Source organism: Zophobas morio, unplaced genomic scaffold, assembly GCF_036711695.1.
Source record: "Zophobas morio isolate AGI-343-1 ecotype UQ-CSIRO unplaced genomic scaffold, CSIRO_AGI_Zmor_V1 ptg000042l, whole genome shotgun sequence".
Taxonomy (NCBI): Eukaryota; Metazoa; Arthropoda; class Insecta; order Coleoptera; family Tenebrionidae; genus Zophobas; species Zophobas morio.
The window spans coordinates 263,718-284,695 of record NW_026972147.1 but is presented as its reverse complement, the minus strand read 5'-3'; the positions used below and the strand labels follow the sequence as shown (position 1 = coordinate 284,695).

At 36.0% G+C, this 20,978-nt stretch overlaps 2 protein-coding genes across 4 annotated transcripts; one reads left to right on the top strand and one right to left on the bottom strand.

Moving 5' to 3' along the window:
- Positions 1 to 10,460: 10,460 nt before the first annotated feature.
- Positions 10,461 to 12,018, top strand: LOC135141089 (uncharacterized). The gene is made up of 8 exons (XM_064071942.1): positions 10,461 to 10,575; positions 10,638 to 10,718; positions 10,788 to 10,892; positions 10,942 to 11,033; positions 11,097 to 11,174; positions 11,413 to 11,486; positions 11,738 to 11,822; positions 11,876 to 12,018. The coding sequence occupies exons 1-8, from the start codon at positions 10,461 to 10,463 to the stop codon at positions 11,891 to 11,893; spliced, it is 648 nt and encodes a 215-aa protein (XP_063928012.1). The 3' UTR covers positions 11,894 to 12,018.
- A 92-nt stretch (positions 12,019 to 12,110) lies between these two features.
- Positions 12,111 to 15,927, bottom strand: LOC135141117 (rac guanine nucleotide exchange factor JJ-like). Of its 3 annotated transcripts, none has more exons than XM_064071971.1 (22): positions 15,885 to 15,927; positions 15,698 to 15,817; positions 15,371 to 15,496; positions 15,110 to 15,306; positions 14,889 to 14,990; positions 14,753 to 14,834; positions 14,564 to 14,667; positions 14,430 to 14,492; positions 14,261 to 14,368; positions 14,102 to 14,203; positions 13,962 to 14,048; positions 13,837 to 13,911; positions 13,664 to 13,786; positions 13,513 to 13,609; positions 13,337 to 13,427; positions 13,160 to 13,244; positions 13,044 to 13,108; positions 12,845 to 12,985; positions 12,676 to 12,792; positions 12,561 to 12,614; positions 12,313 to 12,505; positions 12,111 to 12,248 (listed from the first exon to the last, which is right to left on the bottom strand). In XM_064071971.1, exons 1-22 carry the CDS (start codon positions 15,919 to 15,921, stop codon positions 12,162 to 12,164), a joined length of 2,256 nt encoding a protein of 751 aa, XP_063928041.1. In that variant the 5' UTR covers positions 15,922 to 15,927; the 3' UTR covers positions 12,111 to 12,161. The 3 variants fall into 3 exon arrangements, with proteins under 3 accessions (XP_063928041.1, XP_063928042.1, XP_063928043.1); XM_064071972.1 differs by having other exon boundaries at positions 14,889 to 14,987; XM_064071973.1 differs by lacking the exon at positions 12,111 to 12,248 and having other exon boundaries at positions 12,431 to 12,505; positions 12,686 to 12,792.
- Between the last annotated feature and the right edge of the window lie 5,051 nt (positions 15,928 to 20,978).

The following is a 20,978-nucleotide window of genomic DNA, read 5'->3' as shown; positions in this document are numbered from 1 at the left end:
TGGTCGCGCTCGCACTAGTATCTCAAATTATCCTTATGGGTAAAGGCGTTACTAAAGTGTTATTATAAACTTAGTTGACAAAGCTAAACCCAGCTCTTGTAGATAAGCGAAAAAAACGGACTTGTTTAGTAAGGAATCTTCTCTAGCTTACTAGCGGAGACTCCATCAATGCAACAGTACACGAGAGCCTTGCGACATTAGTGTCAACCTCTTGATAAGAACATTAACTGAATGACACACTAGAAGTAGAAGATAGTTATAGTAATTAAAGTTAAGAGAATTTATCCCAATTTACATAAGGCAAATAGATTGTCCTTAGCAATTTTAGGGGTACTACTAGTGAAAAAGAAAGAGAGATTGTTTCACTACTCTAATAAAGATTCAACAAAAGGCACAGACCTGTAAAATTATATAAAGATTGCTATAAGGAAAGTAGTTAATTAATTAAAGTAGGAAGGTAAGGCGACTACCCCTGCACTTACAAAGAATTCCTGGTGAGCTAGAGTTCCTTAACATAGTGTTCGCTTCGAGTAAGTTAGTGAAAGGATTGTGCTAGAATGTTGCTGTGATAAGTAATTTGTGCTTTTTCGTTAATTCAACTTGGTTAAATAACTAGTGCTTACTTTTCACTAAACTCTAGCGCGAAGCCTTGAATGATACTAATTTAATAGAGTTATTAATTATTAAGTATTTTATCTAAATATTCTCCTTTAGTGTTGTAGTCGAAAGCTAAAACTTCCCTGTAGATTAAGCTGATTCAATCCTAGCCAATAACTTTGATTTACTGGCTCTGTTGATCCAATCATTAACAAGTCTAGTAAATAACACTTCTGGACTCCTCAAAAGGGTAAACTTTGAAAATTAAGGTTTTCACCAGACCTGTATAAGAGATACGGTTTTTATCGACGAACTGCTTGATTCCCGACCCTGCAAAAGCGTTTTAATCTAACACAATAACTTAGTATACACGACATTTAAGACACAATTTAAAACACAATATACGGAAAACACAAATAAAAAAACAAAAATAAACGTATATTACAAAAAACATATTGTATAATACATTAAGTATAAAGTACTTAACCATAAAATACATACATATAAATGCAAAATACGAAAACAAACAAAACACAAAACACAAAACACTAACCCTCTATATTTTTACAGGAAATTGAGCCGGGGTTAATCCAATCAGAAACCTGAGAAACAATTAATAAAAATATGAAAAGAGAAATTAAATTTCAACCAAAAATTTAATTTGACCTAGCTTATTAATTGGATACAAACTAAACAAAGTAAAATTTTTTCTGATTCAATTAAATTTATTGTACATATATGGAAGCTTATTTAAACCTTCCTAAAGGCGTAAATACAGACCGAAACTGGTCAGTAAAAGCATCCTTGATTTAAAAAAAAAAAAAAAATAATAATTTTGATATAATCTACTCTCTATCCTATCTTTATATCTTTCGTAGCTTCAACTCTCGTCGGCGGGGGCGTCCTAGGCTAAGCGACTAAGGCTATTCAGAGTGACAAGGGGAGCTGGTGTAGGTTTGTTACCTTAAAGTGGAGGTATTTTGAAGCTCTTCTTTGGGTGGTTTGCTTTTAACCGTGAGCTTTTACCTTTTAGTCTAAACTGCTAGCTTTTTTATTAAGTACACTCTTTAGCATAGTAAGGATATTTCGGAGTTTTTCCTGCGGCTTCCTGCGGCTACTTTCCAGGGTTGGATATTAGCTTTCAACCTAAGGTAAAATGACGTGCAAATGTCGGCCTATTTAACCGCGGGTTTGACACTTTCTTCTATTCGGAGGGGCCAGCGTTTGATGTTATAGGAAGCTCTCTATCTTGTGTTTTCTTTATGCAAGTTATGGCCGATTTGATACTTGTACTAATTTCTGACAACATACATAAATTATTTTACTATAAAACCCGAAAAAACGTGATATGATACCTTCTTGCGGTGTGCTCTAGGCTTAGGGTTGCACGTTACTTAGGAGACTTTTAAGTCCCGTTACGCCCGTACCGAAGATATGCCCTTAAAAATGGTAAATTTCTAGGTTGGCTTTATTCCTGGGGTAGGTATTATATTCACTATGTCCTATGGCGCAGGTTAACAGGTGCCTTAGTGTAACGGTTACGAGATACCTGTTACTGTAGTGACTGACTTCGGTAGCGTTTGTAGATTGAAAAGATAAGTATATTTTATCTTACTCTATTGTTATGAAGCTTGCTCGTTGTATACTGGTATTGCCGTAGAAGTTAACTATTCTAATAGGCAACCAAGTTTATCCTTTCTGTCCTCGGACAGAGCATTGGTGAGATTGACTAAGGATGTCCTCAGCTGCCCTTCAAAGCGGGTAACAAAGATTGAAAGCAAAAGGCGTGTTGGAGTTCTAGTATGAATGATGGCTAATAACACATGTTCTATTCCGGAAGTTATTGTGTGGTTTAATACCATAATACTTAAACGCCTGCCAATCTATCGACCAGTACTTTTTTTTAGTACTTGAGATAACAGTAAAGTAATAGGAAAGGTCTTATATCATGCTAGTGGTAATTGAGCAGCAATGGCATAGTTGCTAATTAGGTAAATCCATTGTTCTTTTAAGTTCAAATTACGAATCGCCAAAAAGGATATGCTCGAGTAGAAATTTGGACCATTTTGCCTGCTACGAAGCTGATAGGGAGAAACGTTCTTACTTTTTCCTTACTCTAACGCTGCTAAAGGTCGCTCTTTTCTTGATGCTATATGGGGTATATCGTGTGTACACTGGGATTCTGTATGACTGATAGTAGCCTATTTATCTTGACTTGGGCTAACTTCTGTTGAGTATTCCCACACTAGTACGACCTAGGGCTAGGTTGTACCTAAAGGGCTCTGTTAACTCAAAATATCGTTAAGACCGGATTTAAAGGCTAGCATAATGATTTACTTTCTATTAGTATATTAGCGTTGTTAAAAACGATCAAGTCTAGAAAATAAGTTATTCTACCGCTCCAAGTGGTCATTTTGGTAATGAGAGTTTTCATCAGACCTGAGATTAGGTGAATATATCGTTTTGTTTCTATGATATCATTGAAGTGACAGGCTTTATACGATTATTCTTATAATTAAAATTAAATAACACTATCAGCTCGATTCGAAAGGCATTACCCCCAGTTTTAAACGGGTTCCGAACTCTAAGTACTCAAACCTTATTATGCTCGAGTTGTAGGAGGGTTTGAAACTATGCTCTAATAGAGTTGTAGTTTTAAAGCAAACAATAGCTTTTATGGCTATAATCTAATAATTCTACTTGTTAGATAGTAGTTCGCGCCTCCTTTCTTAGCATTATGCTTACTTCTTCTTGTGGAGAATACGGGTCTAGTGTAGTATTGAGGAGTGAGTCATATGAATGGTATCATTTAATAAAAGTATAAGAAAAGTTTGGCGTTATTGTAAAAAATACTTTTCTTAATTAAAAGACTGCACTATTTACTTGTATTCAGTACAACCTTAAACCAACTTTAGTCAAATTGGCGTACAGTTTGTATGTTACTTCTCGAGCAAGCTCCCTGGCTCCATTTTTTTTTAATTGAAGGTTATAAAAGTTTTTAAGGTTTTTAGAATTAGTACTTACGGTTGAAAATGACGCAGGCCCATTGCTAGCGAACGATCACTAAAGGCCAAAAATACTGCCTATACCTAGATAAATTAAAAGTAGAGAAAGGGCCTTATGGCTTAATTAGGCTTCTGGGTAATAACACTTTTTTTTACTTCAAAAGGGTTAAATAGGAACAATTTAGGTCTTACATCGACCCGTATAGGAGATACAAGTCGCTTTTATAGACGCATGAGCATGCTCTTGCACACACATCTGTCTCTTTATCTTTCCTTAGTGCAAAAGCTATTCTCGCGTCTTTCCTTAGACTGCAATCACAGCGATCTAGGTTATTCTTCGACCATAATCTAAAGTTAAGGCTATCAAGTAAGCCTCAGCCTTGTAAGTTGGGCTCGTAACGAAAGCACTATGCAGCATTTCTCCTCGATTCTAACTTTACAGCTATCGCCCACATGGTGTACACTCTCCATGCAAGTAAGGAGTGCTCTTGTTCCCAGATGAATATCGTACACAGCCAAAAAAGATCGGCGCCATAAGCGTTCAATAGGATGCTATTCCGTGCGGTTTTCCATAAATTACCCCAAAAGGTTGACAAGCGTGTTCCATATGGAGGAGGGATGCATCTTAGGCCATGCCATCCTCTGCTGTTTGGAGGGGTCGTGAGCGATGTTCTAGTAAACTCTCTCACTGTTGTATTTTAAATTATGGCTAACAACCAATATGATACTTGGACTTATAACCACATTAGACCAAGAACCGTGATTATGGTACCTTTCTCGACTAAGCTCAGAACTCGGGTTATCATGAACGCCGGAGATTATGAGTGGCGTTACGCTCGAGTCAAAAGATCTGCTCTTAAGAAAGATAAAAATTCGTTTCGGGTTAAGTTCTTCAAAAAGTGTTTTCGTCCTTGTGTCCGGGAGCCTACGTTATCGTCGGTAGGATACTTTGAACTGATGTCTTTGTGCTCACTGGCTAGATCGTATATAGCTTCCGTGGACTGGTCTTAAAGCGTCTTGAGCATTTAAGTGAAAAAATAACTTACTTACCTTTGAACTTAGATAGAATTGCGCGTGCGCGTAATATATAAAGCGCCCCTTGAAGAACTCAACACTTGTTAGAGGTAATATACTGTGACAGGGAGTATATTATACCAGTGTTATTAAGTAGTAAGTAGAAATAGCCTAGTTAACCAGTGAAATTTGCTATGAAGGTTAATAGTGTACGTTCCCAGTATATAAGAACGTCGCCTTTCTTTTTTCTGGTTAGTAACACTTACCATTAGAAATGCTCCCTTCTGTAGCTTATAATAATCTTGAATTTTAGCACCAGATGCTGGTAGTATAGGCTTGTAAATGTTCTTAGTAATGAGACTAGTTACAAAGGACAGATCCTCCATCGTCCCCTAGTAATTAAAACTTTATGTAGACTTGTTCTTTTCTCATTCATCTTTTCACTATTTAACACCTTGTAATCCTCTTAATATTCGCTACTGAATTACTTGTGTAATTAGACTCTGTAGGCTTTAGTTATTAGTTAAAAACCATAGTATGATAGAATTAAGCTATGAACTAATTCCTAGGAAATTGGAATAATGATTTAATGGACAGCTAATTTTAACTAACCCATAAGTTAAATGCTAATTACTTCAGGAGGTTTAATTACAGTAAACACATTTTACAATTGCTTCCCTCTCATCTCGTCATAAATCGTTCAGTTCGGTTATTCATTAAAAGGTAGAGGGGTGATGTAATCAACCTCAGTGCAGTTTTTATATTACAGCAACTAACCGTCCTTGCTCTCTTCAGCGGTGCTACAGCTCTTTTTATGAGTTTCATTAATTACAGCAATGTCAATTTTTTTCTGGTGTAATTTCACGGAAGGTCTAGAATGTTGAGAATGTTTCATAACACTTGTTGTCGTTAAGGTGTAATTCATCTCTCTGCAAAAGCCTCCATGTTATGTGTTAGTGGGCAGCAGGTAAATGTTGTGCTCTTTGTGTATATTAGCGAGTAATACAGTTATAATTATTAAACTAATCTCATAAGGCGTCGTTTTAATGACACCTCAGTTCCTTACAAAGAGAGAGTGGTATAATAAATTTCCAAATCTAAGGAATTATTTTTTCCTTATTCCAAAAGAATTTTAATGAAGAATTCTCCTTTGTAAAGAACCGGGTATACCTCATGTTAGGTAAAACCATTTAAAACTCGTACTAAATTAGTATTCAAGATCAACAAGAATATAATTAAACCTGTCACTCATATCAGATTACATTAGAATTAAGATAAATTTTAACATTAACCTAATCCAGTTCTTTTTTACCGGTGGGGTAGTAATGAGCAATGACTTTTTTACTTTAGCAGAAAACGAAGCCGCATTTTTATAGTACAATAACAATTTACTACTTATATTAATCGCTTCCAAGAAAACTAGATTTTTAAAATATTAGAGCAAAAAGTAGCATTTATAAATCAAAAACCAAAATTTATTTTTTAATCAGCGGGAAAGCTTAATGGGGCGTATAGATCAACCATTAAGAAAAAAGGTACAAGACGAAAAAAGAGAGTCAAACGCTACGGCCTATACCGAATGAATTTTAATTTATATGTACATGATAAAAGCAAAAAAAATAGAAGTCAGCTACACACTCTCAAGCACTTAAATCGCAACAAACGATGCGAAGTTATGTTTGGGGGCCCAACACAAAAAACAATAAAAAAAATGGCAAAACAACTAAAAAACGTGTGAACTTTTCCACCTTCACGGCCTACACGTTGCTACAGCTGATAAAAGAAAAATAGTGAAATTAAGTAAGCTATTAACCGTTTACCATTCAACTTTATATCACATTAGGAATCTAAATTTACCACGCCACTGATTGTCCACAGTATAAGCAAACGGGCAATTAAACACTTTCTAAAATGATCAACTGTATATTCAAAATTAATCTGAGCTCGGAAAGAAGAACAGAACAAAGACATGAAACACAATAATTTTTTTAAAATGGCTGCTCACAGAACAACTATCAAGACTATTACGAATTAGCGAACGAATCATGCGAACAAGTGTATACTTTAATTCATTACTTCTATATCTATCCCTCACAAGAAGCACATTACCAGGATAATCCGTTATAAGAACTCTATAAATCTAGTACAATTAGAAACCTAGCCTTCCCTGAACAAATTTAAATTAAAATATACAAAATAAATGGGAAAAATTTTTTATTTCCAAAACTTGTGAATTTTAGGAAAATGTATCATGATTCATATAATTATAGTTTGTTAGTATTTTTATTATTTTTACTATTATTTAGGTTTTTATTAATTTTATTCTCTCCATTTAATTATCTATTAATAGAGATGTAACAAAATATTTGCAGTAATACTTGTAATAAAAACAATTATAGTACTAATTAAAATTACGACTCTTTAAAGTTATTGGAGGAGGCTAAGAGGTCCTTAAAAGCTTTACAGGACACTGTAGATATAGTGATGTGGTCATTGCTCCCGGTACTGTTCCAATTATAAATGAGCCGCCATTTACTGCGGTAGCCAGGCTGAGAAGACCACATCAGTACCCCCTGTGAAAAACATAGGTGGCCTCTATTTTATACATTTTTGCAAACCTACGGCGCAAAGATTCCGAGGCCGAAATGTAGGCGTCTTATAATCAAAATATTTTTGATAACAACTGAAGAACAAGGCGCTATCAAAGGGGCCATGAATACTCGGGAGTTAGAACAACTAACCTGGAAACAAGACTATTTTTAATTTGTTATACCTGGAATTTATTGTGAACTCGATGTTTTCCACGTCGAAGTAACCTGCGCGCATATAACTTCAGACCCATCCGACCGGCACAAATGCACACGATGGACTTTGTTAATGGTGAACGAAAGAAGCGTTCATTACCATTAGTGCTGGTGTATATACCCAAAACAGAACGACAAAAGCTGTTGGAACTGAAAAGTGTCTCTTATCTTTAAATAAAAGTAAAACAACTTGGAAATTTTAATTGGGTTGGTCAATCCATTGTTGCCACATCTTTGTTCACAGTGTCCTGCAGCCCCACACTGTGTCAAATGCGACCAAGGCCATTTGACCGCCCTATGCTCAAAAACACGGTAGACTTTACATTGGCTTTATTTGTGGGGAGCCGCAGTTAATTATGGCTGCAAATACTATCTTCGGAATGCAGCCAATCAACTTTACCAGCGCCCGTTACACATACTTCCGTAATCCCGGGCCCTAGCTCCTACTAAAATAGTTAATTGGCATCAGCGGACACAACGCCTACAGACGATATTAGGTTAACTCTTAGCAAATATAACGACAGTCACCATGCTCGAATTTGTTTGTAACGGTTTTTTAGGCCAAAGACGAGTGGCTACCTTCGACTCTTATCCTGGGATGAGAAAGATGTCCAGAGAAGAAAACATGAGCTTCAATGAAGCTCTCAACCAGGACGAGTTATTTATAAATAAATAGACAAAGAAACTTTAGGCCTCTTCCCGTTTTTAAATTATTTTAAATATTTTTTTGTTTTACTAAACCGTAGCGCAGTCGACCTCTCAATGGAGGGTTGACGACAAAGAGGCCCACGAATAGATTTACCGACTTTCGGAGTCAAAAAAGAACGCAAAAGAAGATCTTATTTAACAGATAAGTTTTTGGAAAAATAAGGAAATGCAACCTTTTAATGTGAAATGCGGTTTCTACGCTCTCTCGTAGCACTCAAATTAATGCAGGCGATTAGCTACCATTTTTGGTCAATCGTTTTACAAATATGTACATGTTTGCACGTTTATTTCCTTCATGTCTGGGGGCCCTCTCTTGCTGCGGGCTCCGTCCAGTTCAATTGTTCTCGTCGTTCTGCTGTCCCGCTCTGTCTTTTTTCTAGTTTGTTGTCTTGTTTTTCTTCTAGACTTCTATTCCCTTTACTTTTTTCATATGTAACAAAGTTGTATACGTTTCGCGCAGCCAATCATAGAAGTGACGTCACCTTTTAGGGTGTAAGATTTAATCTTCTATGACTAATAACTTTTCATCTAAACCACAGCAAACGAATGTACGAAAAACTTTAAACCTTATTCAATAGTTATAAACGATAAATACGTGATTGTCTGCAGAACATACTACATTACACTGAAATACATTGGTTTCTTTTCACATTTTAAAACTGTCTTTTAATTTATTAAAGGCATAAATGACTTTTCTTTTGGGCGCACACAGGAACACAACCACTTTAATAAGAAAAATTACTAAAGTAACAAATTATTTAATTAAAATAACAAAGCAGTTGATTGGTTTTTCGAATCCATTTATTTAGTATAATACCACAGTGCAAGCCCCCTCTAGGTGGACATCTCGCGGCCGCTTAGACCAGATTAATTAGTATATTAGGCTCTTCTATAGGGTAGGTCAGGTAACAAAAAAATGTAAAATAAAATAAAATCAAGCCCTCAACCTTTGTTCTATTATTCCTTGTCGCGTATTTTATTATATTTATATATTTTATTTATAAAATAATTTTGTTACCCCTTAAAACAATGTAACCAACGAAGACCTGCAACATCCCGTAGGTTATAAGGCTTTTAAGGTCTATACCATTCTACTATAAATTTCGCAATATTGTACGCTATCTGCTTTGAGCAACGCCTCCAGTTTCCATTTCCCACTATTATGAACCTATCAGTCTCTTATCAGCAGGTAATTAAGTAGCTGAGACCCAACTACAGCGCTGTTGAATAAACTTTTGCTAGTTCTCACGATGATTTTCCATGATTTTATTAAACTTTGCCAAGAATAATTAATAAGGCAGAAGTTCCACCAATTTAACAACGAGAACCACACACACCTACAATTTTATATAGGAAGGGCGTCCCTATTCTTTAATATAGTATAAAGTACACAATATCCTTGCTATAATAACTTTCAGATAGAAAGAAGGCGCTTCTAAGACTGTCAACGTTCATATTACAAGAGGTACACCCCTACAAAATATTACTTAGTTGTCAACGGTTTGGTGTTAAGTAAAAACAACATTTGCCAACAGGACTTAGGACTATACTGTACTACATTCGAAGTAGCGCTCTACCGACTAATATAATGGTGACACAGTTCTTTTGTTGTGGGTCACAACTTTTAGCAGTTTTGCAAACTTTAGGTTGTCTAGCTGTATTTGAACCGGGCTTAGACAGTTAAATTAAATAGGGGGGTAGTGTCTAACTAATTCTAATATTGCAAATAACTTGTGCTAAACGTTTGGAAGCTATCATCAATTTTAAACTAAACTAAAAAACCCAATGTACTTAGTCTTCGGGGAGCAGGCCTTAGTAAGCTACCATTTATTCCTTTACGCGACGTGAATTCGACCGGGTTCGTGGTGTGCAACAGCTTATTTCTCATACGATAAATTAAACACCACCTTCATTTTAAATACTTGTTCTGGCTTTAAATAAGAATCAAAAGCAACGTGATTGAACCGGCAGTTAATTTCTTTACCATACGACTAGCCGAATTAGTGACAAACGACCTCTCTTCCTGCTCAATATTAGCCTAATTATTTAAAGAGGGTATTGTCCGATTCAACTGTTGTTTCATGCCCTTTTCTTTAATTTTATGTTAGAGCCATTAACTAAAAGAAACTTAGGTTAAGTACATATTATTAAGCATTGGGCCCTTTCCATACCAGGATTAATGAGCAGGAGCTCAAAGCCAAGCGAAACATTAACCATACATGGGGACGACCCATCCTCGGGGGCCTTATTAGAGACCACTCTTAAATACATATATTTAAGCATATATGAGAGGTGGTACCCCAAGGTATGAGTCAAAAAGTGGAACTAATCCATGGGGTCGGACTCAAGGGAGTATTTAGTTAAAAGCTTTTTGCAACCTCCCAAATACTATCATTTATATGAGTCCTATGATGAAGCGAAAACCGAATTTTCTTTGTCCATTTCAGGTGTTTTGATAAATTGTTTCATTATATGGTTCTGTAATGGACTAAGCTCTTAACTTTTTTAGAACTAAAAAGCGATTGTTTGCTTCCCCCTAAAATTCCTAAGTCCTTTAAGGTTTTCGGGTATCTTTACTCAAGTAAAACAGGTAAATAATTAATACTTTAAGTTGTCTATAACTACAAATAATTTATATCTGTCTGACGCTTATATAAAGGTAATGAGAGGGAAAATTTTGTGTACAGTAATAGCACACGCCTCCCCTGGGAAAGTATTAGTTTCAAAGAAAATAATTTACGGCTTCCTCCCCCTCACGAAGCTGGTTTTTCATAGTTCTTTTGGTATCTTCAGACTTTTTTTTAGCTTATAAGTGAGTTACTCGGCTGAAATTAAAAAATCGACTTTAAGCGTCCTTATTGAATATTTAAAATTGTTAAAAATACTTTCTAAAAGTCCTGATAAGGTTAACATGCTTATATCTTTTTATAGTTTAATAATAATTAATTTCCTTTTTAAAAAAATCTAGTTTCTAGGGCCAGTACTGGTTGTTCAAGATTTGTTGGATCATATCTATGCTACAGTAAACGTCATTCGACCTCACCAGGTATCTTAATTACATCTTTAACCTATTCTTGAAATAAGTAAATACTCTTTAGGGTCATGACCTAATTCAGTTATATTTATAATTTAAAAAATAAAAATTTTACTTTGCATACCACTATGTTAACAAGTATTCAGTTGCACTATTGATAAATTATAATTTTCTTGACGGCTATACCTTGCGCACACAACTAATAAAAAACTTACCCCGGACTTTTAACCAACTTTTATATTTTTTCCAGGCGCGAGAAACTCTTATAGAAATACTCAAGTTACAACGTAATCAAAAGTTTAAAATTATCTCCGAAGTTGTAAAGTTCTCGCCTTATAACTTGCCTTTATAATGATTTTGTTAATACCTAACTACATAAAAAAAAAGTTACGTGTTAACGTTCTTTTATCTGTGCAAAGTTTTTACTAGAAATATATATAGGCCGCGCACTTCACAATAAGCGAGTGCCAAACCACGCGCCTTTTACTTACTTTTCACAACTCGCCCCTTTTATATACATACTTCTGCCTTATTTAATTGCAAGATTTTGATCTTATATATCTTTTCAATACAAGCACTCAGAAAGAAGCAGCAAGCATATTAGATATTGCAGTCGAAGCATATAATAATATTGAGAAGGTCGAGGAGCAGTATGAAGAGGTAAAATAGGGTTTCCCGGTAACTTTGCAATAAATATTCTGATTTATTTGCAGTGGGCTAAAATGACCTGAGGCTTTGCATATGTTGAACACCGTGAGAGTGTCCATGCTTGCGCTCAGCTGAATCTAAAACTTAACACATGATCTATAAAGAAAACCGTTTCAGTCATTATGTTTTTATTCGCTACTAAAAAAATAGCTATCCTTAAATATATAGATTGGCCCTTAAGAAAAAATAAAGTTGAAATTTAGTATATTTTTAAGTCTCGGTCTTTTATAAATTTTTATCTTAAAATTAGATATTTAGTTAAAATAAATTTAAGTTTGAACGTATTTATGTTTAAACTTGCTCTACAAGTAACACAACTTCAAGGGTGCCTGATGCTTGCATGCTCAGATTTAAATTTTGTTCAACGTTACCAGATAGCTGGGGTTTTGCGATTTAAAATGGTCTTCGATTCTCGAATAAAGAAGAGAAATGCACGGCTTACTTCCTCAGTAAGTATAAGAGAGCTGCCGACAATAACTTCTTGCTTGTCCAGAACCTCTGATAGGCATACAAACCGCAGTGCCAGGCAGTTTGAAAGCTCTACCGTGCTGGTGCAACCCCACGTGGGTTTTCTGGAGGTTGACGTGGGGGTCTGGAATAGCCGCCTTACTTCATTTATCCCTCCGCTGCTCAGACTAAAATAAAGGAGGCTAGAGTAATTCTGCAAAGTGTTCATTAACGAGTCAGTACCTAACAGCCTCAACTGCTATAGAAGTGTTCTTCCAAGAAACTGCGAGCGATGCCCTGTATTACAAAAAACACAGTAAATTGAGTAGCGTCAGATGTTCTCATAATGGATATTAACTGTATAATACTTATAACTATAAAGCCAGAGAAGAGAAGTTTCCTTTGACTTCTTAATTTTTCGTTGGTTTTAAAATACAGCTGTAAGCCTTTAAAGCTTGTGATGCTGGATTTATGGCTAGAATGAAGGTGTTTCTTAAAATCACGTGTGAATTGAAGGATACAAGCACCTGTGACCCGAAGTAACTGTCTCCCCAAAGGAGCTGACAACGGAAGAGTCGTCGGGAACTTCTAGGTTGCAGGGAGCGGGAAAATTAGAGGAGCTTGTTCCTTCCTGGACTCTCAAAATACACTCGTTTAGCCTATGGAACCTGATGCGTTTAAAGCAAATATAACGGAACCTAGGGGTTTAACACAAAAGTAATGTACCACAGGTTGCAGTCCTGATCGGTTTGAAACAGTAGCAAGTAGGATTTCAATTTTTTTGCGAAGGACTATATGAAGAAGTAAAGGGGATGCCTTATGCAAGTTCATTTCAGATTTACTAGGTGAATGGCTAGAAGACAAGTGCATGACATCTTAGCTAATTCTTCTTTGTATTCCATGAGCTCTTTCCGGCATTTTTGAAGACTTGTTAAGCGAAAGCAGTGCAATGAAGCAACAAAGGAAAAGTTCTAATGATTAAGAGCATCCCGCAACAATGGAGTGTAAGAAAAGTATACCTTGCGCTCTTTAGTTGTTTTTTTTTTGTAAGTGCCGGTGTTAAATCCAATTGCTTGGCCGCTACAAGGGACTGAAGAGAGTATATGGCCTCTATGAGTGTCAACAGTGGTCAATAGAAAAGAATATTGCTAGCCATGCATATAATTTGAAATAAGTTTTGTATGCTGAGATGTACTCTTGTCCAGAGGCACATCATAGCCTTCTCTACTGCAAGTGACCATGTACAGCGGAGTCTGCCATAATAGTTTAACCATTCCGTTTTTCTTAGCAAACTTATGAAAATAAATGGCTCGCCTGCCTTCGACCTTTTAAACAAACTTCTCTACCTTGGTACATAAGAGGAAGTCCTTAAAGAGGACCAAGTAGACCCAGCGCCTCAATTTATAGCTATCGTACAGCTCGACCACCTTGTCCATCATGACAAATTCCCTCCCCTCCACCTCAGGATGCTGGAAAGCAGTAAAAAAATAGTCTACAGAAAAAACGGCGCCGAACACACCTCTTCGCCTTTAATTCTCTGAAGCAAGTTATAGAACTCTTCCATATTTTCCGCGTGACGTTGCCCTTCATTGACCTAAGTTTGACTGTTTTAATCACATAAACTCACTTTAGACAAGATTAAACCTGCATTGCAATGTCGTCCACGATGGCGATGGAGGAAGTCAGGCCTTGGTAGTCAGGGTGACTCCGCGACGTGCTCTTCTTTAGTGCCTAATTGGAAGAACAGCCGGACTACTAGACACAGCTGGCGGCGATGTAACTACCTGTAGTAGCAGAGAATAGCGGGGAATACGCTGGATGGGCATGATCAGAAGGTCTGAGAGCCCATATCGCTTATAGTTTGCCTTCAACGTAGACTGCATATCCTAGAAATTAATAGGGAGGCTAAGCAAGAAACTGGTAAGAAAAGCAAAAAAATAAACCATAATAAACTCTTCGAACTGGACATTTTGTCTTCTTCTAGTCCGAAGAGTTTCTAGGGCTTTTGAATAGTTCTTTACAAAGTCCAAATATATCGAAAACAATGGACTCTATAAGGTTTAATTAGGAAAGAGTTACCCGCACCGTAAGAATTTGTCTGAATAATACTACCATGGACATAAAGATGTCGGAAATGCAGGTTTCATCCCTCCAGTTGGCCAACCTGCTTTTAAGCTATTGAGAGAAGTTAAGTATATACTTAGACGCCAAGGGGGTGATGAGTATAAAACTAATATTTATATAACTTCGGCGTAGACTTTAACGTGACTTTTATGCAGATCTTCGACCCCGTGAAAAATGGTAGTTACCTCCGACTTTGAAAGCAAAGGCTGACTCGAATCAGCACGCGCTTTGAAAATAATAGATGTCATAAAATTTAGTGGCCGAACGAAATAAAAAGAAATTGAGGAACTTCTTGAAAAAATATAGGGGACCTAGAAGGGGCTTAGCATAGATCTGGATCATGGTTGCCAGGGCGGAAACGTAGCTGCCCTCTGTGTAGCACAACTCCTCAACCTAACAAAAAGAAGGCACTCCAAACATGATACACTTTAGTATAGTGAGGCCTACTATCAATTTTCTTCGACAGCTCTGTCCGGTCTCCGACGAAATCTCTTCCTTAGTTTTACTGGGACTAGCCGTAAGTTTAGGAATTAAATTTTGTTCTTCCTTCTAGATTTACAAGCATAATAAAGTAAGATTTTGCCTTCTTTTTGACAAATAAAAAGGTAAACAGTAAGCTTAAGACCCTTACACCAAAAGCGGAGGACTAAATTATAAATGAAAAAGACCTGCAGGTCTGCAACGTTGAGAATTTGGTCCCTTGAATTACTTTCCTGGAGCAAAGAATCGGCCGTCTTTAAATCATCCGAGCTCCCTTCTGAGCCCTCATCAACACTTGAAGAAGAGGGGCTCTGAACGGGAGGTATTGCTGAAAGTGATTCTGGAGAATCCAAAGAACCTGGGGCCGAGAGTTTTCTTTCACTTTCTATGCCACCAAAAAAAAGTATTAGGAGGACAGTGCAAAAGTTTGGAAATTAAAAATTAAAAACCATCTTTTAAAGAGTTGAGTATAAAAGATAAACGAAATTGTTGTTTCCTTAAATCCAGCGCATTTCGTCTAGCCGACGAATAAGGTTTTACGAGTTTGTGTGAAAATTCGTCATAGTTATCGATACCTAAATTTATGATAGAAGGACAATATAAAATACTATTAGGCAAGGAGTCATCTTCTTATTAATATACTATTATTATTATATTTATTTTTATTTATAATATCATTATATTATTATTTTAATAGAATACTCGAGTAATTGCTGGCTATTTTTTGAAAGTTATAACTACAGAGCGCTTCAGCAAACACTTCAATAAAACTTTACCCGAGGCGGTTAATTCAAGCGAACGTTCTGTTTCCGCTAAAATTTTAATGGAACTTGTCTCAATATCACTATTAATCTGTTTTCGCCAAGCAATATTGAAATCTCTTTCAAACTGAGAACCTAAATAGAAAATGAAACGGTACAAGTTATTAGCTGCTAAACATATTTAAAGATATAATTTGAGTACGAATGAGCTTTTCCTTTGACCTTCTTTTAGCAGACATCCTTGAACAAAGCTATTGTATATTTAACTTCCCCCAGAAAGTCAAAAAATAAACTTGCAAAGGCTAAAAAAATATCAATAAGAGACGCCACTTAAAAAAGCAAATAGCGGATTGGTTAATTAGTTAAAACTATTAATTATATATGTCTATTGCGATGACTAAAATAAATTTCATTCGCTGTCGAAAGATGGCAAGCTTGTGACAAACCATACTAAAAGTAAGAAAAACTAGCCCTTTAACATCATTGTTATTAATTTAAAAAGATTTTATTCGCTCACAGAATTAAGGTATACAAATTTTTTGTTGAACACTAATCGCCTGTAAAGCAATTGCAAATGCCTTTTCCGTTTTATAACGAAAACGAAATGTATGTCTATCTTTTTTTTTTTCATTAGTATTATAGTTAATTCCATAAATTATATTAGAGCTAAGTTGAATTTAAAACATCCGTGAAGAAGTAGATTTAACTTCAAGCATGTTTATAGTTTTCTTCACCTCTCTTTTTATGGTTGAATACAATAATGAATGATACCAAAAATCTAATTAGATTGAGCACTTAAAAGTCCAGTGGGTAATGCGACAGTGTTTGAAGATGTTGGCGATGTAATGACCTAGGCGGTTACAATGTTCGAAAATGTGTGACCGGAATAACAAAATGATAGAAAGATTAAAAGTTAAGGTGAAGGGTCATAGGTTAAATACGTCAAATATAACACAGAGATCCAGTGTTATCATAGCCCAGCGGTTAAAGAGCATTGAGGTGTATACTTCACGTCGGGGGCTCAATCCCCACCGACGCGTCTCTCTTTTTCATTCCATGGCGGTTGCGTATATAACCTTGCCCTTAATATTACTAGTAAAGGGACGGACGATCATAGGGTTAAATTACGAACGTAAAACTAAATCATGGGGAAGGAAACGAGGATACTATGATCGTAAAATAGAGTTAAGGAGAAGATAGAAAATAAAAAAAGAGTTAACATCTCAAAAATAATTTAGAACGAACAGTGCTTTAAAATACCTGCAAAGGAAGAGAAAATAATTGGTTGCGTGCTTATTATAATAAAATAAGTTTAGTATCTGGTCAAGGAAAGTTGGGAGCATCAAAGTTATCTAAATCAAAAATTATACCTAAAATTTTAGTTAATCTCTGCTAAAATATAAGACAAGCGCTTAAAAGAGGGGAAGTATAAATGCCCACTATATTGGGAATGATTGTCGCGGTAACGGTTAAAGGCACTGACCAATAAACCTAAAGTAGGGATCTGATTCCCACCGAGGCGGTTCCCAAACTCTGTGTGATGTTTTACGCCCTAATCCTACTATGCGGATGATAGTTTGACTATCTTAATTAAAATGTTCGGCTGAAGGAATGTCTGCCCCTAAGGGAAGCTAAAAAAAAGCTTTTGTCTTAAAAAATAAACAAAAGGTTGCTAAGAAATTTTAAAATGGTAAAGTGTTCAAGCAGTTAAAAAGTAATATTTTAAATATTCTTTGTTAAAGTTTACCAAAGAAACATATGTAATGTGCCTAATAAAAATGCCAAGAGGCAAAACGAGACGAACTGAACAAGAAAAGTGAGTTGTCATTAAGCTACTCTCTGTGAGTATATTTATAGTACTTTACATGTGCATTTTACTCGTGCTCAAAGGAAAAATTCATAGCTAAGCTGATAATTTTACAAATATATCAAAAGAGTGAAGGTTGCAATAAAAATATCTTTGTCTATTTATAAAGTTTTCTTCATGTAAAGTATTTTTATAAGCAATTTGCGTTATCCCTAAATCTAACGCTTTCATATAGTCTTAAATTGAGCTCATATTGAAAGACTGGGAAACTTTTTTTTTTAATAAAAAAAATAATAATATTTTAAAAGTTATTTAGAATAAGAGGGTAATGTGAAAGGGCAGTGCACATGTTTTTATATAAGTTTGGCTAGCGCACCCATTGCAGTCTTTTTCTTTCTTTGCTGATTGTGCAGTTGGGTGTGGTACGCTTGGAGAGTCTATAATAATGATAAATTTATAGTGCTCCCGCGTACTTCGACTTTCCTATATTATATCACTTAATTATCTATATGATACTCATATTATTTATATTGTTCTTTACTGCCTATAATATATAAGTTTCGAAGACTTACAGCCTGTGAAATCAACAAAGTATATAATTTTATATTTGGAAGAATCTCTAGTTAAGATACTTGCCTTACCTGACTTTTTGGCACAAAAATCTTTGGCTTAAGTATCATAAATATTGTAAAATTTTTAACATTTTACAGGATTTTATTATATAAAATTATATCTCAAATTTAATTATTCTTATTACTTATTAACTACTAAAAAAGATATAAACGTTTTGCATTCAAACACCATCCTTAACTCGGCAACACAAAACGAGAGCCATCTCATATATAAACTGAATTGCCTTATTTATCTGTAATTGACTTTCCCTGGTGCACGATGCGGTCGACAAATTTTGCATACCGAATTTCTCCAACAATTGAAGTCGTTGCAAACATTAATTATTTGTTTACTTAAAAAATCTTTGATCCTCCCCACTGATAATAACTAGCGTTCAAAACACGTCACTGGACGGCGGAAAGGTACGCTCTTCCCTCGTTTATAAGCCGTGTTTCTATGGCAGAAAGTCGAGAGACGGCACCAGCCACTCTAGCTGAAGATCTCGCAGAGTATATGCACAGATCACAGAGCGCCTGGCATTACGCACAGTAACTGTTCTGTCGCACTTTAAGCGAAGACGCTACGGTCGGCAAGCAATAAAGCGCCTGACTTCGACGGTAAGAACAGCCATATCGTAGGTATTTATGGCGACTAACGTGTGGAGGTTAATGAATTAAGAAAAAATTATAGAAAAAAATATGACCAATATATAATAATAGGTAAAAGTTTTAAATAAAATTAAAAACAAAAAAAAAGAGGCAGAGAAATAATTAGATTAACCAACGCGATTCTTGTTTTGTTCTTTAAAGTTTATTATATTTTTAAATAATCTAAAATATTTAAATTGGTTCATAAATCATTTTTGACTGAATATTGAATGAATACTCTTTTTATTAAAAATGGCTTTTAATTTTCATTATCATTAATTTAAAATCTTGTTAGAGGTTGGTCGGTAACCTTCACCACCCACACCACCCATCTCTCGGTTAGGGTGCTCAATTTATAGAGCAAAACTTTATGACAGATTCTATCGGACGACGTCCTGGCATTATAAAGATGACTTTAGTCGCCTTTTTAAATTAGAGAACTGTCCCGTTCATGCTATGAGGCGGAGGAACTGTAAAGTCTGAATGCCCAACTCGGAACGAGACTAGAGCTTTAACAAGGCAACGCGAGCTCTGGCGAACATTTATACGCTGCAGTATAGCGGTCACTTTTTTGAGGCTAGTTAGCCTGTATATGTTGCAGTACGCGCTGTCTTCCATTGCTTTGGAAGGGGTGTCGTGGGCCAAGGCCGAGTCGGTAAGGCAGCGCATATGATCCATTGCCACCGTAGACAATCGTTTCAGCGTCTTGTTGGTAATACGCGCTTTTAGTCTCGGTAAAGTTTGAGGGTCGTTTGTGGTGACCAGATTAAGCGGTTCAACAGCATTAAAAGTAACGAATTTTTTTAGTAGAGTTTAATCGACAAATGCAGAGGGTAGGTAGCATTTTATGGGCAGCGAGAAGCTCGGCGAAAAAAATTATGGCCTGTCCACATAATTCGCGGTTAGGACGGTACCCAATTTTGCTTGTAGAGCTGTTGTAATGATATAAGCCATATTCCAGCGTCTTTAAATATCACAACAGCGATAACCAATAGGGTGGGCGTTGATAGTACTACTGGACATAATTAAAGGGGCGTATTAAGGAAATTAGAGAATTAACTTCATTTTTAGAAGAAATGTGTGAAATTCAATTGTTTTCTCTCCCTCGCCTAATTTTCGAAGAGAAGGGTGGGTCTACAAATTTCCTAGAGTGCGCCGATTTTCGTCAAAAGGCCAATATCTAGAGGGCGTATATGTCTAACATGTCTGAACTGCCAGTCTATGTCATGCGGGAGTCAAAAGGTTAGCCTAGAGCGAGCCCTCCAATTTATCATCGTAGTCCCCAGCATCAGCGGTTCCAGTTTCCAGCCCAGCTGTTTTATACAGAGTGTTTGCAGTTGAGCTCCCTCTACGAAACAACCTGGGAGCTGTCCACAAGAAAGACGGCAAGAGCGGAAAAGGATGGTGACTCGCTGGCAAACTTTTAAGTTGCGATCACAGAGACAACCCCCTACTGGCTAGCAAAGGAATCAACTGCCTCGATTTTCTGCAGAGTTTGCATAAAAGTGTTAAATTCTTCGTTTGGCCTTACTGCACCTCCCCCTAAATTATGTTTGTTGATGTTGAGGCGCGTTATTTCCACTCTGCACTAACTCTTCCTTATTTTTTCTGTATCGGAACGTCTGTACGCTTAGAACAGTAATCGGGTGCGACGTAATTGTTTGTCTAGAGGCTCTTGCAAACGGACAATTTCAAGTCAACATTGGTAAAGGTCGTTTCGTGCATTTGTCTCCACTGGAGCTGGCTAATGGTAACACTTGTTCGCAGAGTGTTGATTTTACAGGTTTAAAGTTCTCAAAAACTTGTGTATTGTAGATATTAAAGTAGTATAATAGAGATATCAAATAATAAATCATAGACTATAGAGTAATATAATATAGGTTAATCGATAAACTTATAATTATTTAGTTATAATAAATCTCCTAGAGCATTTCACTCTACAACAAAGAAGAGAAAAAAAATGACAGCTCACGCACAAGCATTATTCTCGCTTGCGGTGGGATATAATTATTTTTACTGGTAAATGACACATAAAATAATGCTGGAGATTAATTAGTTCTCTATCACAAATTACCTTTTATAGCGCAGATTTAAGACAGCTTCCGGTTTAACAGTAATGTTGGCAAATATAGTTAATTTAAAAATTACATGGTTCACCGCAAAGGGTAACGCAGTTCTAATTAATAGTGTTATTTTTATTACACTTCTATGACTCAGACATAACTTGGGC